The sequence below is a fragment of the Ursus arctos genome, unplaced genomic scaffold (assembly GCF_023065955.2).
Source record: "Ursus arctos isolate Adak ecotype North America unplaced genomic scaffold, UrsArc2.0 scaffold_20, whole genome shotgun sequence".
In the NCBI taxonomy this organism is placed as follows: Eukaryota; Metazoa; Chordata; class Mammalia; order Carnivora; family Ursidae; genus Ursus; species Ursus arctos.
The window spans coordinates 24,493,391-24,513,044 of record NW_026622875.1 but is presented as its reverse complement, the minus strand read 5'-3'; the positions used below and the strand labels follow the sequence as shown (position 1 = coordinate 24,513,044).

The following is a 19,654-nucleotide window of genomic DNA, read 5'->3' as shown; positions in this document are numbered from 1 at the left end:
CCCAAAGCCTAGAATTCCTGAACCAAAGGAACCCTCAGACTTTTGATGAGGTGGTTTCTGAACAACTCCAAAGTCAAATCAATACCTATCTATTGAATGTCTAGTCAGCGAGCACCATGTTAGGGGAGGAGTGGGAGTCAGCAGGGGTGCGGGCGAGCTCAGGAATGATGAGCGTGGAGCTGGTAAGACCATGAGCTCCACATGGTGGAGCAAAATCTTGTCTCCCACATATCGTCCCTGACCACACTGCAGGAACATTTAGAATGGGAGGGCTCGGGTCACTATAGATTACCCCCCCCACACACACACACGGCTCTCATCTCAACCCCACAGCCTTCCGCATCCCTGGCTTCCCATCTCAGGTTGAGACGATGGATCACCCAAGACTCCACACACATCCTGTAACAATCTCCTCCTGGAAAAGTTGTCCAGGGGTTTCTTTAGCAAAATGTAGGATGATCGTGAGAAATGCTACCAGACAGCTCATTTGCAAAAACAAGAAAAGATTCTCCTCGATGTTAGAAGGACCAATAAGAGCTAAATATATTCTGAAAATATTTCTCCTCAAAACATTTGCCCTGATATGGTTTTAGTCATATAGGTTTACACGGGAAGACAGAGTCCAGGGATAATAACCTTAATAAGGTTTTCCTGAATAAACTTGACAGCATACCCAGTAGAAGAGCAGAGGCTTTGAAGTTTAGAAAGTAAAGTTCAAATCCCAGGTCTACCTCTTAGTAGCCGTGTGACCTTGAGCATGTTATGGGGCTTTAATGTCTTCCCCTAGAAAGGAGGAATGATAATCGTTTTCTTTTAAAGAACTTTAAAACAGAAATAAGTAAACGAATAATGTATCTACTTTGAGAACGTTATGGTTGTTTTGTTGTTGTGAGGACTGAAAGTTAACGTATATAAAGAGCCCCGCACAGAGGCTGGAAACCAGGAAATACAGGCAGTAAATCTTATTATTACATGTGATCTCCACAGACCCCAACAGAGTGCCTGGCAGGTAGGCAGCGCTCAGCACATATATGTTGAGAGAAAAGTGAATTCATTTAAATTTTGCCTCATATCTTGTCCAGTGATGAAAGAAAGCCCTTGGCAAAAATAAAGATAATGTCTAGGGGGTTCTTACTATATACTAGACAATGTTAAGTGTCGTCTATCTGCTAATTGAACCCTTTCAGCAACCTATCTTACAGTAAATAAACTGAGGCACAGGAAGGTTAAGTAACTCACCCAAGGTCACACAGCCAATATGTGATAGAGCAGGGACTCGATCCCTGGCACTGGCCTCTGGTATCCGGCCTCACAGTATATCAGAACCCAATGGCAGATGAAAGAAAACTAGTACAAACTAAGAAATAAATTTTGAGAATAAACAGTTTTTCAGCAAAAGAACTTTGAACGCCTTTTGCGTTGGGTACCTCTTCTAGCGTAGAGTTATGGTTGGCAACACTTTTAAATTCATCCCAAAATAATTTTTTTAACTTGTCTATTTCCTCATATAGCTTGGCCCGCTCTTTTTCTTTCCATTCATCAAATTCATTCTTAGCTTCTATTTCCTTCTGACGGGTGATCTCTGCTTCCTGGAAAGAAAAGCAAGAACAACAGAATCATTAATTCCACATCGTGGCCAATATTGACTGCTAGGGTCCCTTGTCTGGGCAAGTCACTGTGGAGACCCAAAGAACATTCGTCCTACAGTTCCCATCGTTTGGACATGGAGTGGGACTAGTCTTATCCGAACTAGAAAGTCCCTTGAGGCTAGGGACCCTGTCTTTTCTCTCTCTTTGTATCCCCATCATAGTTGGCACTCGGTAAATGGGTGCTGAGGAAACGAATGAAGAATGACTACATGAAGGAAGGGGTGAGGCAAGTTTACACATTTTCATTCTACAATTATGTACTAAGTACGCCCTCGAGACCGGACTTTGGAGTTTATCCAGTCTTTGTTCTCAACAAAGCAAACCAGCAGGGTAGTGTAAGAAGCTAACGTGCTGGTTCAAATGCCCTCATGGGGTGCTGAATAATGCAGGAAAGTACACTGCTCGGCTCTCCTGTTGGCCATACAGATTTGGAAAAATAATTGAATTTTCCTTCCCTGACAACGTAAGATCACTTGTCACACCCAGGAAATGCCACCCTGGCGCTGACTCCCAGCTGCAGGGAACCAGCCACACTTCTGGTCCTGTGGGAGACGGGGGCCTCAGGGGTCTCCTGGGCAGTCCACGAGCAGGTCTCCCCGGGCGCTTCCTCTCCAGGCCCACCTGCAGCTGCCGCTGCCTCTCCGCCTCCCTCTGGGCTTCCAGCTCCCCTTGGGTCCATTTTAGCTTGGCCCGCAGCTCTTCCAACATCTCCTCCACTGGCTGTTCCTGCTTCTTCTGCTTCCCTGTGGGGTCCAGGCAAAGACAGGGTGGCCAGTTTAAGTGAAAACATGAATGAAACGTGGTTCCTCGCCTATGCAATCAGCCACACCTCAGGCTGCGACCAGCTATGCCGCTTCCACTGGACGATGACCGCGGGCAAGGGACATAACCTCCCCGACCCTCAGTTACCCAGAGTTGGAAAATGGAGATAACAACAGCACCCAACTCAGACGGTTGTCATGAGGATGAAACGTGAGAGTGCAAAGTGCTTAGCACAGTGCCTGGCCTGACAGCTCAATAAAGCTGAACTATTATTGTCATTGAAAATAACCATTTTGACAGTCCCGACACACGCAGATGCAAACGCGAGATCGGCGGAGTAACCGAAGCAGAATACCACGTTGCACTGGCACAGGGATGCTTAATACAAAGCATGTATCTGTGGATCCTGACAGCCATCAGAGAGGGTTTCACGTCGTGAAAATAATTGTAGTTTTAAGTTCACGTTGTTCAGAAGTATAGCATAGTACTAAGTTTCAAATGAAAAAAAAAAAAAAGCAGCTGCATTACAAAGGAAACTTTCAGCCAAGGTTGCTTTAAGTGGATACTTTACCTTTTCTCAGGTTAAAGAATGCATTGTAAGAGAACATTCTAACTAAACCACATACTGATAAACCAAGAGTTACAGGTTCATGAAAAAGATACCAATTGTACTTGAACACTTGTTACTTTTTAAAGTACCTTTAGTGCCTATTAGATAGATAGCTCCGTTACTAAAACCTTAAGCCTGTCTCTGAAATGAGATACGGTTTTCTTCAGACTGGACTTTTTGGAAACAAGCAATTTTTAGATGCAGTGGAAATTAATTTGGGTTAACAAAGTGATCTGAGATAATATGAAATAGGAAAGCAGGGGTATCTGAAAAGCCAGCTGCCTGAGAATAAAAAGGTCATGAACATTAATTTAGCAAGAGTTGCCTTAAGAACATATTTTCCCTCTCCTTCAGCAATTAACCTTAAGCAGATGAGAAGGAATATGCACAAAGATTTCCACACGAGAGTGTTGATCATCATGTGATTTATAATAGGGATATTTACGAGTAACCCAGATAAAGTACGAAGTAATTTAATTGTGAAATAAATTAATGATAGCCACAGGATGGGATATTATTCAGCCATTAAAAATCATGTTTTCCAAGACGACTGAATGACATTGGAAATGTGATATATTCTTAATTGAAGAAAAGCAACAGTCAAAACTGCATAATATAGGATTATATACATACACAGAAAAATAATAACGGAGAACATACCAAAATATTAACTAGGCGATATTGTCAATGGTTTTTATTTTCTCTTTTCTACATTTCTGTATCTAAATTTTCCAGGTCAAAGGCATTGTTTCCAATTTTTCTATTGTGGTGAAATACACATAACATAAAAATGTGACATCTTCACCATTTTTAAATGTACAGCTCGATAGTATTAAATGCATTCATAATTCATAATGTTGTGCAACCATCACCACCATCCACTTCCGTACTCTTCTCTTCTTATAAAACAAAAACTCCGAATGCTTTAAATAACTCCCCATGGACCCCCTCCCCCAGCCCCCTGCAACCACCGCTCTACTTCCTGTTTCTATGAATTTGACTACTCTAGGTGCCTCATGTAATTGGAATCATACAGTGTTAGTCCTTTTGAGGCTGACTGACTTCACTTACCATAATATCCTCAAGGTTCATTCATGTTGTAACATGTTATAGAATTCCTTTTCTTTTTAAGGCTGAATTCTATTCCCTTGCATGTATATACCACATGTTATCTATTCATCTGTCTACAGACATTTGGGTGCTTCCACATCTTAGTTACTGTAAATATTGCTGCTATGAACATCAGTATACACATATCTCTTCAAAGACACATCTTTTTTCAGAAAAATTCATTTAAGAGGTAAAAAACCTGTTTTTTTTAGCAGCCTCCAATGCAGAACCAAGAAGAGCTAGATATATAATAAATGCATAATAACTAGGTAAATGGTGCTGTTTTAAATCTCTAAGTCTGCTCTTTGAAAAGGAAATTAAAATGAAGAAAAATAGGAAAAGGTTTTATTTAATGGGATTTTTATATTTATATGATTTATATTTTTATACCTATTTTTAAGTGTTCACAGCTATTTCTTAGGGAACCACAAATATGGATATAAGGTATGCAAATCTCTTTATGGGGAACCTAGAGCCTTGCTACTTGTTTTGGAATTTGAAATAGTAAAATTAAAGTGATTAAGTCCTAATTAGCTCACGTACATACAAAAAGTCAAAGAAGTGGTCTAACTGCTCATTAACCCCATTTAAACACATTCATAGTTAGCATCAGAGAATAGCAGATTCATAGAAGGCTGGAAGGTACGGACCCTTCAAACTCACCATCTGCCTGCCCCATTCACAGCAAAGACCACTGAGACCCAGAGTGGATGTACTGACTGTGTCATAATAGAAAGGGATAAAGCTAACCCTGGAACTTACCTGACCCCCTTTTTCTCTACATGGTCAGAAACCCTCCCAGCCCCACATGGGATGGATCCCCCCATCGTGGATGGTGGGATCATCCCCTCCTTTACTAGATGATGAGGTCCGAGGGCAGCTGTGATGGGCTACGCGCCCCACACCCACCGAAGACCAACCCAGACTCTTCCACAGTCCCAGGAGGGCCACCTGGACTCACCGCCTTCTGCCGCACCCGCGTGCCTGCGCTGGATGTGGCCCCGGAGGAAGGTGGCATTCATGAATGTCTTGTCACACAGGTGGCACTGCACAGAAGGGAAACAGTGGTAAGCTCAGAATTAAATCACCTGGGTCGACCTGGGGTTCTCCCAATATCAAAATTCCCATTTCCATGGGCTCCCGGGGCTGGTTCAAAAATGAAGAATTTGATCTGAACACTGCCAGCGCCCAGGGGAGCTGTGACCACTGACTAGGTATTTGAGGATACTACGGAATTTTTGTTGGTTTTTCAAGGCATGCTGATGGTCTTGTGTTTGTTTGAAAGTGAGAGTCCTTGCCTTTTAGAAATACGTACTGAAATAGTTATAGATAACACCATACGCCTAACACACTTCAAAGTGATGCAGGGGTGTGGGCAAGTGGGTAGGGGAACATATGCAAAAACATTTTACGTGAGTTGATAACGATTGGGCTGGTAGTGTACAGATGAAGGTTCATTACACTACTCTCTCTTTTGTACACATTTAAAAATTTTCACAATACAAAGTAAAAAAAAAAAAAAAAAAAAAAAAAGCCACTGCCCAGGTCCAATCCCAGGGTTGAGAACCACCAGAGCAGAGAGTAGAAAACAATAGTATCTCTAATTCCGCTTCACTCTCCTCAAGCATTTCAGACATTACCAATCTATCATATCATCTTTTTACTGTAAAAGTTCAAAATTTTTCTAACACAACTTTGCAGGCTGCCAATCCTACTCAATCAGACTAAGAGGACAGATTATTTGCTATCTTTACACAAATGTGACAGAAATTTCCAGTTGTCCCCCAAGACCCATTTTCTCTCTTCCCTCGGTAATAGAAACCCTGATTTTTAGCTGATCATGAGGTTAATGAGAATAAACACTTTATGTTCCAGGCTCCCTTGCCAGGTGTGGCCATGTGACTAAATTCTGGCCAATGAGATGTAAGCAGAAGTGACATATGCAACTTCTAGAAGGTATCATTAAAGAGTTAGAACCGTGCAGTAGCAGCTCCTTCTTCCTCTGACAACAGAACCCCAGTTTTCTTCTGGGGAATTACCCTGCCCCTTACTCTCCATCCATGGGCTTCAGTCCATCCCCAGCTCCACGGTGGGACATGTGACCTAGACCAAAGCTAGTCACAACCCTGAATTCCTGGGGACCTGTGAGCGGCTCCCACATGGGTAGGAGATCCAAAAACAGCCAACTACAGGACATGGTGAAAAACTGGCCAGGTTTCTGGGACCAAAGTAGGCCCTCTATCATGCCAGCCTTGATCCTAGGAAAATCAGATACTGGCACTGGTGGCCCAACTTCCTACCACACAGACAGAATCTTTCTGAGAATGGAATCCACCCTGAAGAGGAGTCGCCAACAGCTACAGAGAGACAAACTAAATTCTGGTGCCCATCATCTGATTCCAGGGACAAGCCACACCTGAGTCCCACCAGAGCTCCAGATTTTTCAGTTAAAGTAACCAATTAATTCCTTATTGGCCTAAGCCAAGTTAAACTGGGGCTCTGGCATTTACTACTGAAAGAGTTCTGACCCTTTTTCATAATTAACATTGTATCGATTACCATTGGATCCATTAACATTGTATCATACGATTCCTTCTGTCCCATCTACCCCCAAACTATGAATTTCTGGAACACCTGAGCCAGCATGACTTGTGCCTGCCTCCTCAGAGCCTGGCCCAGACAATTCATGAAAGTGCAATGGTCCCGAGGCCGCACTTGCCATGCAGATGAGAATGTTCAAATGCTGCACTGGGTAATGAACTGTCACCTGGTTGAATGATGGAGTCACTTTTTGGGAATGGGCCTGGCAGTACCAGTCTCTTGCTACAGACTGATTCTACACACACACACACACACACACACACACACACACACGCTGGAGAACTTGATGAGACATCTCTAACATCGGCTCCTCGCCCCAGTAAGCGTGGCCCACAGCAACCCCGGGGCCCAGGATGGTGGTGCCCCCAGGTGGCCCGGTGACAGCCCATAGCCCTCCCCTCCCCCGCCCCACGCTGATTCCTCACCGCGTGGTAGCTGTGGGCCCCCGTCTGCAGGAGCAGCTGCTGCAAGGTGCTGATCATCTTGCGACGCTGGCGGCTCTCCTCTCTCACGCCCTTGAGCTCGTCAGCCTGGCGACCCAGCTCCTGCTGGCCACGCTGCTGCTGGCCCAGGCTGGCCTGCAGCCGTGCCTCCAGCTGGGCGACGCTGGAGCTCAAGCAATCCTGGCAGTGCAGCAGGTACTCGATGATGAGCTGGGCCAAGCGCAGCACCTTGAGCAGGACCGGGTCCACAGGCTGCCCACAGCGGCTGCACGCCTCCCGGTCCAAGTTGCAGAAGGTGACCCCAGCGATGTTCTCCTGCAGGGTGGCCACATCCAGCTCCCGCGCCACACGGTCCACGTCCAGGGCGCTAATGCGCCTCCAGTCCACGCTCTCGGAGCGAGGCTGGAACTTGAAGGTAGGGAGTGGGTAGGCCCCAAAGAGGGGGCCACTGAGGCCTTCAGCAAGGGGAGCCGGGGACTGCATGGGCTGAGGAAGCCCTGGGCTGACCACCGAGGGAGGGTGCCACCAAGGCCACGGCAGCAGGCACAGGAGCTGAGACAGGGCCTGGAAAATAAGGAGAGTGTCCAAGTTCGGCAAGATGCATCTGGCTGCACATACAGTACACCCGGGCAGCACAGCGGGAGCCTAAGTGGGGTGAGGGGAGGGAGCTGTGCAGCCGCTGGAGTGCGCCTGGGACGCACTGACAGGGTGACAGCTGCGGAAGGCAACGGTGTGGGCTCTGTAATCACAATCGCACAGGTGTGGATTCAGATCGCAGCCTCGGGCCAGCTCCTTCACATCCTTAAGCCTTCTGTGTATACTGGGGATCACGGAGCCTACTTTGCAGGCTTGCGGTTAGGAACGAGGCAAGTGAAGCACGCAGCCTAGCACCTGGCACATATGAGGTCCTCCTGCTATGAATGAGACAAGTGAACCCCCCTCCGCTGCGCCCCACACCCAAGTCCACGGCAAGAGTTCCTGCCAGAGGTTTTTGTCCCCGACCTCCCTGAGCCTTCACCTGAGAAAGACAGGGATAGGCCTGCCCTACCTGCCCAAAGGGTACCTGAGGGCCGGAGGAGGGGCCAGGCCAAGGCGCCCAGTAACAGTATCAGCTGCAGTGCGGCGAGCACCAGCATAGTGAGCGCCGGCCTCTATGCCGAACACAGACTCTGCATGCAAACCCCAAGCCACGATCGCTATTCCCATCTTACAGAAAAGGAAACGGGTGTCTGGAGGAGTTAAGAGTCTTGCCCCAGACAGGAAGGCCAGAGTTGAAGCACAGTTGGAGGCACATCTGGCTCCAAAGCTTGTGGACTCTGAACATGGATTCTTGAGGCTACTTGTCCTAAAACCTTGCTTTGATCAGATCATGACCCCTTATCCCTCAAACCCCCTCATTCATTCACCCACTGCCCCCTCGTTTACAGCATGCCCGCTTGGACCAGGCCCCGTGCCGGGCGCTGGGGCTACCGAGGTAAATGAAACACACACCCACCCTCCACCCAGGAGCTCAGCGTGGCCCCCCTTGTTGCCACAGTACCACGTCCACACCGCTTAGCCTGGCCTGGAAGACAGCCTGCAGGCTGCCAGTGACCCAACTTTTCCATTTCAGCTCCCACGCTTCCCTCTCTCAGATACTCTTCCCCCAAACAGTCTCCAAAACCAAAACCAACCAGCCACCTGCACCCCCATCATGGCCATGACAAGATCAGCCCATTTCTACTTAACGTGCTTGTTATTTAAGCAAACAAACAAAAAAAGGAGACGGGAGACATGACACTTACCATGCTCAGCTCCAAGCTGCAACCGAGTCACTGAGCCTCGGAGACGATTGCCACAACAAGCTATGCCTTGGAGCAACAGCAGGTTACCAGGCATGCTGTGGGCAAGGGTAACAGGACACCTGCTTCCTGTCCTCCCCAGACCGGGAGCTCACCTACAGCTCGCTGTTTAACTATTTAAGCTAGGGCCTCCGATGTGTGCCCACGATCCTCTCTCTAATATTAAGGCTAAGAACGCCCCATCGGCAACTCTCTCAGCTTCCCCCACCTTTTTGAAAGTTCCTTCCAGCCTCTTTCTTGAACAGTTGCTATCCTTTTACCCTTCCTTTAACACGGGGGAAAGATGGGATGTGGGCAGTGCCCCCGTGATATTCTGCTGTTCATTCATGTCCCATCTCTCCCTGCACACTCCCCCTGACGGTGAGCTCACACACACCCACAGCTTCAGCGACCGAAGGTCTGCTTTAGGCTGAGCCTCGGTCACTCCCAAATCTCTTTCTCGCTGGCCCAGCTCTCTTGGGACCTTTAGATCCAGCCTTCCAATACTGATTATACCAGAAATTGCGAATCCAAATTCCCCCAGGGCCAGGAAGGTAGCATTAAATGCAGGAAATGTGCCAGGTAGAAGAAAAACCAGAGTATGAGCTCGATGAGAAAGGGCAACCGATTCCCTTCTTTTGTGCCCAAGATACAATTAGGCAGCGGTTCTCAAAGTGTGGTCCCTGACCAGCAGCATCAGAGCATCAGCCTCAGCTGGGAACTTGGTAGAGATGCAAGTCTCCGGATTTATTGATTCAGAACCACTGTAGCAGGGAGTGTTGGGGATTGTGGCAAAACGGAGAGTGCCTGCCCTGTTTAGAAGGGGCAGCCACCTTGGGGCATCTGGGGGGCACGGGTGGTTGAGAGACTGACTCTTGGTTTTGGCTCAGGTCATGATCTCAGGGGTCCTGGAATGGAGCCCTGGGTCAGCTCCGCGCTCAGCGGGGAGCCTGCTTGAGATTCTCCCCCTCTGCCCCTCCCCCAGCTTGTGCACAGGCACTTGCTCTCCCCCCCAAAATAAATAAATAAACCTTAAAAACCAAAACCAAAACAAAACAAAACAAAGGAAGGGGCAGCCACCCCTGGGCTTCAGTCACATGGGAATGGATTTTCTGTGTTCCTCATTGGCTAATTCCAAATTCACCAAAACGATATTCAAACACCTTTATGAACTCTTTTCAAACTACCTTTCTAGCTGCATCTCCCACTTACAATATGACTTGCTGTCCCCACGTTCATATTGCTGGGCTATTTATTTATGGGCACTATTTTTAAGTGCTTTGTGAAGAATCATTCATGTAATCCTCAGAACAATCCCTCAAGGAGGTACTAATATTATCCAAACCACAAAGAAAAAAGAAGCCTGCCCCAGGTGCAGGAGGCAAGATCCAAACCCACACCACCTGCTGATGGAGTCTGAGCTCTTAGCCACTATGCCATGCTGCCCGTCGGTATAGAGGGACCTCCACCACCTCCCCCTGCCCCTACTGCAGGTGAATGAGTGCCTGCTTCAAGGTCTTGCTCACACATGACAGCCACCATAAATGTCGCCAGGCCCACAGTCAAAATGCCCTGCCCCTTCTGGAGCACAGGTATACACTCCTTGGGGCGCCTCGCCACACTCTGGTCTCTATCGGTGTGGACATGCAACATTCATTTATTCATCCCGTCAACAAACGACTGCTGGGCCCCTACTAAGTGCCAGGCACCGTGACTGGCACTCAGAACCGATGGTGACCCAGGCAACAGTCCCTGCCATCGTTAATAAAACTAGTTAACAGTTCTGCACACACAATTACAAGGCTTTCCATGCACTACCCCACTTAGTTCTCACTACAACCAAGTACACAGATGAAGAAACTCAGAGGTGACCCAAGAGGGCAAACTACTTCCCACAATCAAACACCTAATGATGGTGTTTGGCTCCAGACTTCACCAGAAAGACAGAAAAATAGACCAGAAATGACCATAAAGAGTGGTACGTGCCAGGTTCGGAGCTGGGACAGGGCGCAGTGGGTGTACCAAGGAGAGGCCATACCAGCACAATCCGGTCTCCTTTCTCCTCCAAGTCCCGCAGCTATAAGTTCCTCAAGGGCTGAGACCATGGCTTATTCATATCTGTTGTATTCTAGCCCCTAGCGTATTACTTGCAGCCCAGATTGCTATTGACCTGAGCAGAATTATCAAAATCTTAGAATATCTGCCTCAAAAGTCTATATTCTTGGGGATTTGGAGAAATGAGCCTATGAACCAGCAAGAATTAGGATAAAGAGTAAGAATGGGGGGCACCTGGGTGGCACAGCGGTTAAGCGTCTGCCTTCGGCTCAGGGCGTGATCCCGGCGTTATGGGATCGAGCCCCACATCAGGCTCCTCTGCTATGAGCCTGCTTCTTCCTCTCCCACTCCCCCTGTTTGTGTTCCCTCTCTCACTGGCTGTCTCTATCTCTGTCAAATAAATAAATAAAATCTTTAAAAAAAAAAAAAGGAGTAAGAATGGAGTTGAGAGTCCTTAATTCGGACCCACTGGAGAGAAATGCCGTTCAGACTTACTAAAACGCTGGATTTGTTACCATGTGTGTCCACAGCTTGATCCCACTGGCCGCTAATGAAAGCCGAGAGTGCCGGAGCCCTTGTGGGTGGGCTCAGACTCATCAGCGAGAAGCCCCAGAGCCCACATTGATTGACTATCAAGATATGGCTGCAGCCCTGAAACCCTCACACTTACGCTCTGAGCACACTGTAAACACTGAGGACCGCAGCCCCACTCCCAGTTATACAGAATTCTAAATTAGGGATCTGAGTTCATGCGGTCTTCCTGAACCCCAAAAGTGTAACTTTTGTCTTCCACGAGAACCCCCGGGTTCTCAGAAGTCTTAGGGCTCTGGCATCCAAAGGTGAGCAGAACTGGGGAAATGTGAAGATTATGCTAGCAGACATCACTGATTAAGTTTCTGTGTGCCAGGCACCATGCCAGCCTGTAAAAGTACTATTTCTAGCCATCATACAACCTTATCTGTAGCTATGATTTGCCTCATCTGACAAACGTAGAAACTGAGGCTCAGAAAAGCTAAGAGATCCACCCCAAGTCACTCAGCTACTAGGTAATGAAGCCAAGATTCAAGTCAGGTTCTGACTTAACTCCAGGGCTTTTGAATTTTGCCCGACTACCTCCCAATGATGATGACGATGACACAGAAATTACTTCCCACCATGGAAAAGACAGTACCTGAGATTTCTTGACCAAACTGCAAGAATAGAAACTTTACGGCAAATCACAACAGGATCAGTGCCAGGGGCCTGAAATTTTCTCTGTATCTCCGCAGAGCTTAGCTGAACAGGACTCAACTCCACAGCTGGTGTCCAGGTTAGGGTGGCAGGAGACAAAGCCCAAGGAGAGTGCTGCAGGTTACCTGGAAACCACACACCCCAAAGGGAAGTCACACTGTGCTTTCTCCAGGCATCAGCAGACTGCCTTCCCCACATCTGGGAATAGAAACACAAGGCAGCATTAGGAAATCCAAAGCTGTGTTAACCATCTCTGCATGTTTTGATGGGGTCCCAGGAAGCTTCCAATCCTAGACCAATGTCATGAACTAGTGGGACCCAGAAGAATGATATTTATGCTAGTATTCCAGACTTGCTTCATTTCTGATGAGATGGCTTCTACCTGGAGCAATCCCACAGCCAAGAAAGAAAGCCCATCTACCACCCTTGCTTTGCACACCCCCAGTGATGGGGTGCTCACCACCTCACAAGGCAGCCATCCCACGGCGACACAACTCCTGGAGAATTTATGGTTCTTCTGAAACCTACCCACCCATAATCTGCCAAAGATACCTTGCTCAAAATCAACCAAACAGCTGATCTTTTTAAATTCTGATTTTTTAATATCAATGGACAGCTAGAATATACCACCGTGGCTGCCACCTTATTGTCTCTTCTGCTTCCTCAAGAATGCAGCCAAGAGGAGCTGTTAGGGGAGCCAAGCTACCAAGGCAGCTGCCAGGCAGTCCCTGACAAGCCTGCCCTGGCTCCCAGGGCTACTCTCAGCAGTACTTGCCCAGGGGAGCCCAGGCTTGTCATTAGCGCTAATTGTTGTGGCTGCCAAGGAAACCTCCACACAGTTTGCAAACAGGTTATGCACACACCGTAGGCAAGGGAGCCCAAAAGAGACGAGAGTGATTCAGGCGCTCTCCTGGAACACCATCATTACAGAGCTTCAACTTATTCTCTGATTCTGTCGTTTTCCAAAGAAAGGCGTACCCTTTGCACTCCTTCTTGCCCTTCACAGGGGCTGCACCCACTGCCAGAACCATCAAATGGCACACAGCTCTCCCTTACAGCTGGTGTCCATTCCCAATAACTGTAGGAAGGGATTTTTTTTTTTTTTTGGTATAGTTGACACACAATGTTACGTTAGTTTCAGATGTACAACATAATGATTTGACAGGTTTATACATTATGCTGTGCTCCCCACAAATGGAGCCACCATCTGTCCCCTTCCATCACTACTACAATATCACTAACTCTATTCCTTATGCTCTGCTTTTTATTCCCGTGACTTACTCCAGAACTGGAGGCCTGGATCTCCTTCTAAGAAGGTATTTTTAAAAGACAGCGCCATGTGGTTTGTCAAAAATCTCTCTTAAGTTTACGCCACAAAACAATTTTCTTTAAACTAAAAATCACAGCTAGGATTTTGACTGGCATTGCTTAGGAATATTTTAGAGGGGTTAGACTACAAACTGACGTGACCTGTCTTCCCAGGTGCAGAATTGTCAAAAATCAGCACTGCTTTTCACATCTAAAAGGAGTTTAGAATATCCTGCTGTTTTCTTTCCATGGAAGAGTCATTGCTTCTTGGTAGGCTTTGTCTAGCTTCAGCCATCAGACCCCACAAGATCCTCCCTAGAGGTACATGGCCTAGCAACAGCTGGCATCGCAGGTAGTTAAGCCCCCTAAGCAGGACTCACCCTCTCTGAAAAGGGCCCACAAGGAGGTTTAGAACAGCCCACGGAGTTGACCCCTTCCTTGCTCCTGTCAGTGTCCATTGAGCCACAAGCCTTTGGGCCAAACTCCAGCTTTGTAGCAGAACCCAGTTAAATTCCACGAAGGAATTCACATTTCCGTTCCCAACCTGAAGCACATAACTTCCTGGGGCCATTTCATCAAGTAGGATAGTATCCAAAACTATTTCCACATGAGGAAGATGTCTCTAGACCCCTGGTGCTGACAGAGACAGAACAAAAAAAAAAAAAAAGATTGCTTATCAACCACTTGACTGGAGGACCAGCCTTCTCTAAGAGGGGTTGTTTTCACTGACCAGTCCTCAGGTCTGGGAGGCCAGGAAAAGGTGATGAGGGACATCCCCGACAGAGGTAGACCACCCACCTTGTCTGCAGATGAAAGTGTGAGAGGCCACAGTCAAAACACCTCACACTCACCAGGCCTCTCTTCAAAGTACTTTTAAGAAATTAAATTCCCAGACACAACGCAGGGGCAGGAATGTGCTGGGCCCTAAGGAGTGCTGGGTGAAGGGTAGCCCTGCCCAAGCTCTCCAGACCCCCTTCTAGACCCTTGTTCCCTACAAAGCAAGTCTCCCTTGCACTTTTATCTGCAGCCACCTCAAAAGGAAAATACCATTGCTGCCTCCTGCTAAACTCCAGCCCCAGAGCGCAAGAGGGACAAAACAGAGATGCCAATGTGTTTGTTTTTAAATCATCTCATTACCAAAAGATCCCCTTTACCTGCAGAACTCAAAGCATCAAGCCCTCCAAACCATATTTATTTTTTTCAAAAAGTAACCATCCAAGTCTGTCCACGCAGGGAAGCCCAGTCCTGCGGGTGCAGTCACCCCTGGTTCCCGGGAGTGGGGGGGGGGGGGTACCTCGGTCCAGAGCAGGCCGAGGGAGCGGGAGATGAAGGGCAGAGCCCGGCGGTCTAGCGGCGGTTTAGAGGCCGCCCCGGAACGCAGCTCCCGCAGCTCCGGGGCTGCACCCCTACAGGGCGTCTGAGCCGCTAATGTTTAACCTCCTGCGGCCCGCCGCACCCACCGCTCGGACTGGAAGGGCGCCCCCCGCCACCGCGGCCCTCCCCGGGCCGAATTCCTGCCATAGTTTTCCCACGCGGCCCGGCTCACCTGGGGGCCGCCGGAGCCGGCGGAGCCGGCACAGGTCCGGAGGCGCGGGCTCCCCAGCCTGGCCCCGGCCCGCCCCCCGGCTCGCTCCACCGCCCCGACCGCCCCGAGGCCGTTCCCGGAACGCCCGGCGCCACGCGGGCCGGGGATGCACCCCCAGGCGCCGGGAGCCCGGACGCCCTCCCCCGCGGGGACAGAGCCGCCCCCCACCCCCAGTGCTGCCGACCTGCGGGCCCGCGGGCCACCGAGCCTTTCGCGCCAGCAGCTGGAGGCCGGGGGTCTCCGACGCCGCGGGCTCCCGGGACCGCAGCCCCACCTCACCCAGACAGGGGTGGAGACTCTCCCCAGAGCCCCCGGGACGAGCTATTTTTAAGTCTGTTACGGAGGCGGGAGGGAGGGAATGCCACGTTTAATCCGTCGGGAAAATCCAGGATCCAAGAGAGTGGGTCCCAGGCCTTGCTGAGAGGGCGGCCGCGTGGGGCCCAGGGAGCCGGAGGCTCGGTCACACACACACACACACACACACACACACACACACACACACACACACACACACAAACAACAAAGGCTGGCCTTGCTGGAGAGCAGGGGCAGAGCTACTCCCCAAGGCAGGCAAACTCACAACGCCCAACCCTCTAGCTTGTGCTGTGGATCCAGCTCTGAAACCCAGGACCGAAGAACTCTTTCTCTCCTGATACTGGTCCCCGATCCCTAGCCAGTCACTGCTTTACTGAGACCCAGATTTCTGGGATTTTTCGAAGGCCTTCCCTCCCACTCCAGTCTCGATCTGCCACACTCTGTGTCTTCGGGCAGCCAAAGCAAAAGTGCGTGGGCACGAGTGTTGGAAGGATGTGGAGAAATTGGACCCCCTGAGCATTGCTGGTGGGAATATAAAATGATTCTACAGCTGCTGTGAAAAAGAGAATGGGGATTCCTCAAAAAACTAAAAATAAAATTACCATACGAGCCAGCAATTCCATTTCAGGGTATATACTCAGAAAAATGGAAACAGGGACTAAAACAGGTGTTTGTATGTTTAAGCTCAAACAGCACTATTCACAATAAGCAAACAACCCAAGTGTCCATCAACATACAAACGGATAAACAAAATGTGCTACATACATACAATGAGCTACTGTTCAGTCTTAAAACGTAATGAAATACTGATTGCCACAATATGAATGAACCTGGGAAATACTATGCCAGGTGAAGTAAATCAGATACAAAGGGAGAAATGTTGTGCTTCCGCTTATGCAAGGTAACTGGAATAGTTAAATTCGTAGAGATATTCCAGAAAGTGGCTGGGGCGGGGTGAAGGGAGTGTAGGGAATAGGAAGTTATTGTTTAATGGGTACAGACTTTGGGTCTGGGCAACAGCAAGGTTCTAAAGATGAATAGAACCTTGTTCTATTGTTGCTGGCTGTGCAACAATGTGAATTGACTTAATGCCACTGAATTGTACATTTGAAAGTGGTTAAAATGGTAAATTTTATTATATATATTACCTCAATTTTTTAAGTGGGAAAAAAAAAAAAAAGACCTGGGTGGCCAGGACCAAGATCAAGTAGGGATGTTGTAAGCCATCTACTCTGGTGGGGAATCTTGTTCCTCCTCTCCCTCTTGGCCAGGGCACTCTTCTCACTCCAGGAATTCCTGCCGCCTACTAGAGGGGAGAAAAGAGTCAAGGCTTTAGAGTCAAAGATGTGTTAACATCCTGGAAGAGAGCACAGGCAACAATTTCTCTGACATCAGCTGTAGCAATATTTTTCTAGATATGTCTCCTGTGGCAAGGGAAACAAAAGCAAAAATAAATTGTTGGGACTACATCAAAATAAAAGCTTCTTCACAGTGAAGGAAACAATCAATAAAACTAAAAGGCAACCTAATAAGTTGGAGAAGACATTTGCAAATGGCATATCCAATAAAGGGTTAGAATCCGAAATACATAAAGAACTGATACAACTCAACATCCTAAAAACAAATAATCTAATCAAAAACTGGGCAGAAGACATGAACAGACATTTCTCTAAAGACTACATACAGATGGCCAACCGGCACATGAGAAGATGCTTAACATCAGTCATCACCAGGGAAATGCAAATCAAAACTACAATAAGATACCACCTCATACCTGTCAGAATGGCTGAAACCAACAACACAAGAAACAACAAGTGTTGATGAGGATGTGGAGAAAAAGGAACTCTCATGCACTGTTGGTGGGAAAGCAAACTGCTACAGCCACTCTGGAAAACGGTATGGAGGTTTCTTAAAAAGTTAAAAAGAGGTCTACCCTATGATTACACTACTGGGTATTTACTCAAAAAATACAAAAACACTAAATCAAAGGGATACATGCACGTCTCTGTTTACTGCAGCATTATTTACAGTAGCCCAATTATGGAAGCAGTCCAGGTGCGCATCGCTCGATGAATGGATAGAGAGATGGTATATACATACAACGGAATGTTACTCGGCCATAAAAAGAGTGAAGTCTGGCCATTTGCAACAACACGGATGGAGCTAGAGAGTATATGCCAAGCGAAATAAGTCGGTCAGAGAAAGACAAATGCCATATGATTTCACTCATATGTGGAATTTAAGAAACAAAACAAACGAGCAAAGGAAAAAAAGAATCAAACCAAAAAACAGGCTCTTAACTATAGAGAACAAACTGATGGTTACCAGAGGGGAGGTGGGGGAACTAGGTGGGACAGATGAAACAGGTGAAGGGGATTGAGTGCACGTGTAGTGAGGAGCCCTGGGTGATGTACAGAACTGTTGAAACACTATATGTACACCTGAAACTAATACAACACTGTATGTTAACTGTACCGGACTGAAAATTTTTTAAAAGACACGTTTTATATTTCCACATTCCCAAACTCTGTACCCCTGGAAAAATCACTTAACCCTTCTGTAAAATGGGGGAAATAAACTTTATCTAGCGGGGTCGTTATGAGAACCAAATTAACTAAAGCGTCTCCAGGCTTAGTCCGGGGCCTGGCAGTCAGGGATGTGTCCTCTCGAGTTCAGTCAATGGAGCCTTTGCTTCTCAGTGCTCTCCCCACTCTCACCCCAAAGTGTGCAGGAAGTAGCTCGGACAGTACCTGTGTGTGTTTGTGTCATTTACACCAGCCTCAATTTCCCTATCTGTAAATAGGGTGCCCTCCTCTGCAGGGTTGTGAGAAAGCGAACTTGACGGACACCTTCATCTACCTTGTCAGTAATTCCAAAAGCTACAACTGCACGTTCAGCTGACCAAGACTTCCCACGCACGGAACCTCCGCACCCTTCCCCCACTGGGCCACATTTCAACATACCATACAGCCAAGAGTTATCGGGTGCCTACTGTGTGCCAAACTCTGTTCTAGGTCCCAAAGGGTACCAAGGGTTTATAAAGGCCTGGATCCCATAGCACTGGGGAGCTGTCACGCTCTGCTGCCACAGCACACACGAGAGTTGGCAGCACCAGTGGGGACAGGGATATAGTCTATGACACAGGAACAGGCCAGAGGAGATTGGCACTAACTGGCTAGTCCAGGGAACATTACTGTCACCATGAGCAGCTGGGCCATAACTGCTGGATGGGAGGAGAAAAGAGTGGGTTCTCAATACCTATCATTTTCATCTGCCCTGTGGCCTCTCACCCCTTCCTCAGCCAGTGACAGACACCCACTCTCTGACAGCACAGACACCATCACAGCTGGTCTCCTTCCTACACTTAGGGATCTGTCAGGAGACAGTGGGACAGACTGCTGACTGAAGGTGGACTTCAGACCCTAGGCAGCCCACAATAGGAGTGCTCTCTGCTGTCAGCTGTTGGCATCACAGCTCAGAAGCCAGCTCCAGAGCTAGCTCCGGCTTCCAGAAGGACATCTGAGGTGTATGGCGCAGATCTCCCAGTGCTGAGATGCTGACCATGCGTGGTAACTGAGGTAATTTTAGATCAAAAGTATATTGTTGGGTTTTCACAGTGCTGATGTACAGATAGACAGGTATATAGTCAACATGAGACTTTACATAAAATCTGGTTTGCTGATTTCTCTTGAAAAATCTGAGGATCTGGCAACAAGAGGCCTGCACTCTCACATGTCAAGAATTGGCTGATGCCGAGAGGGGACCTCTTCTCTAGGCACGACCTACATTCTAGCTCATTCCCTAAAAAAAATCACTTTGAAGGACATTGATGCACTTACAGAAGAGATCTCCTTTCTCAGGAAAAAGATTTTCTCTTCTGCAAAATGAAAAATGCAGCATCAGCCTAACCAGGACCTGCTCTCTGAGCCTAGAAACAACACCAAGGCATGTCAAACTGGGACGAACTGAAAAAAACTGCTACTAGAATAATAAAAATGTGTGTGACCTTGATATACAAAGGGTGATTACAAGTCAATAAGAAATAGGAAAAAAACCCAATAGAAAAGCAGACAAAAGATATTAGTCAATTCACAGAATAAGAGAATATGTATTATTAAGCAGGTGCAACAATAAGCCTCACCAAAATTAAAATGACAATTAAATAC

The 19,654-nt window shown here is 47.7% G+C and overlaps 1 protein-coding gene across 4 annotated transcripts in view; it reads right to left on the bottom strand.

Annotated features, from left to right (window-relative positions):
* DZIP1L (DAZ interacting zinc finger protein 1 like) overlaps positions 1–15,625 on the bottom strand; it is a 36,401-nt gene extending 20,776 nt beyond the window's left edge. Inside the window, exons 1-6 of one of the 4 annotated variants that reach the window (XM_026497100.4) lie at positions 15,358–15,625; positions 12,222–12,478; positions 7,158–7,739; positions 5,093–5,177; positions 2,271–2,392; positions 1,428–1,589 (exon numbers count right to left, since the gene is read on the bottom strand). In XM_026497100.4, the coding sequence (XP_026352885.2) occupies positions 1,428–1,589; positions 2,271–2,392; positions 5,093–5,177; positions 7,158–7,658 (870 nt within the window). In that variant the 5' untranslated portion in view covers positions 7,659–7,739; positions 12,222–12,478; positions 15,358–15,625. Of the gene's footprint in view, positions 1–1,427; positions 1,590–2,270; positions 2,393–5,092; positions 5,178–7,157; positions 7,740–12,221; positions 12,479–15,134; positions 15,249–15,357 lie in introns of those variants that run through there. The other 3 variants (XM_057316001.1, XM_057316000.1, XM_057316002.1) reach the window with 3 other exon arrangements.
* Between the last annotated feature and the right edge of the window lie 4,029 nt (positions 15,626–19,654).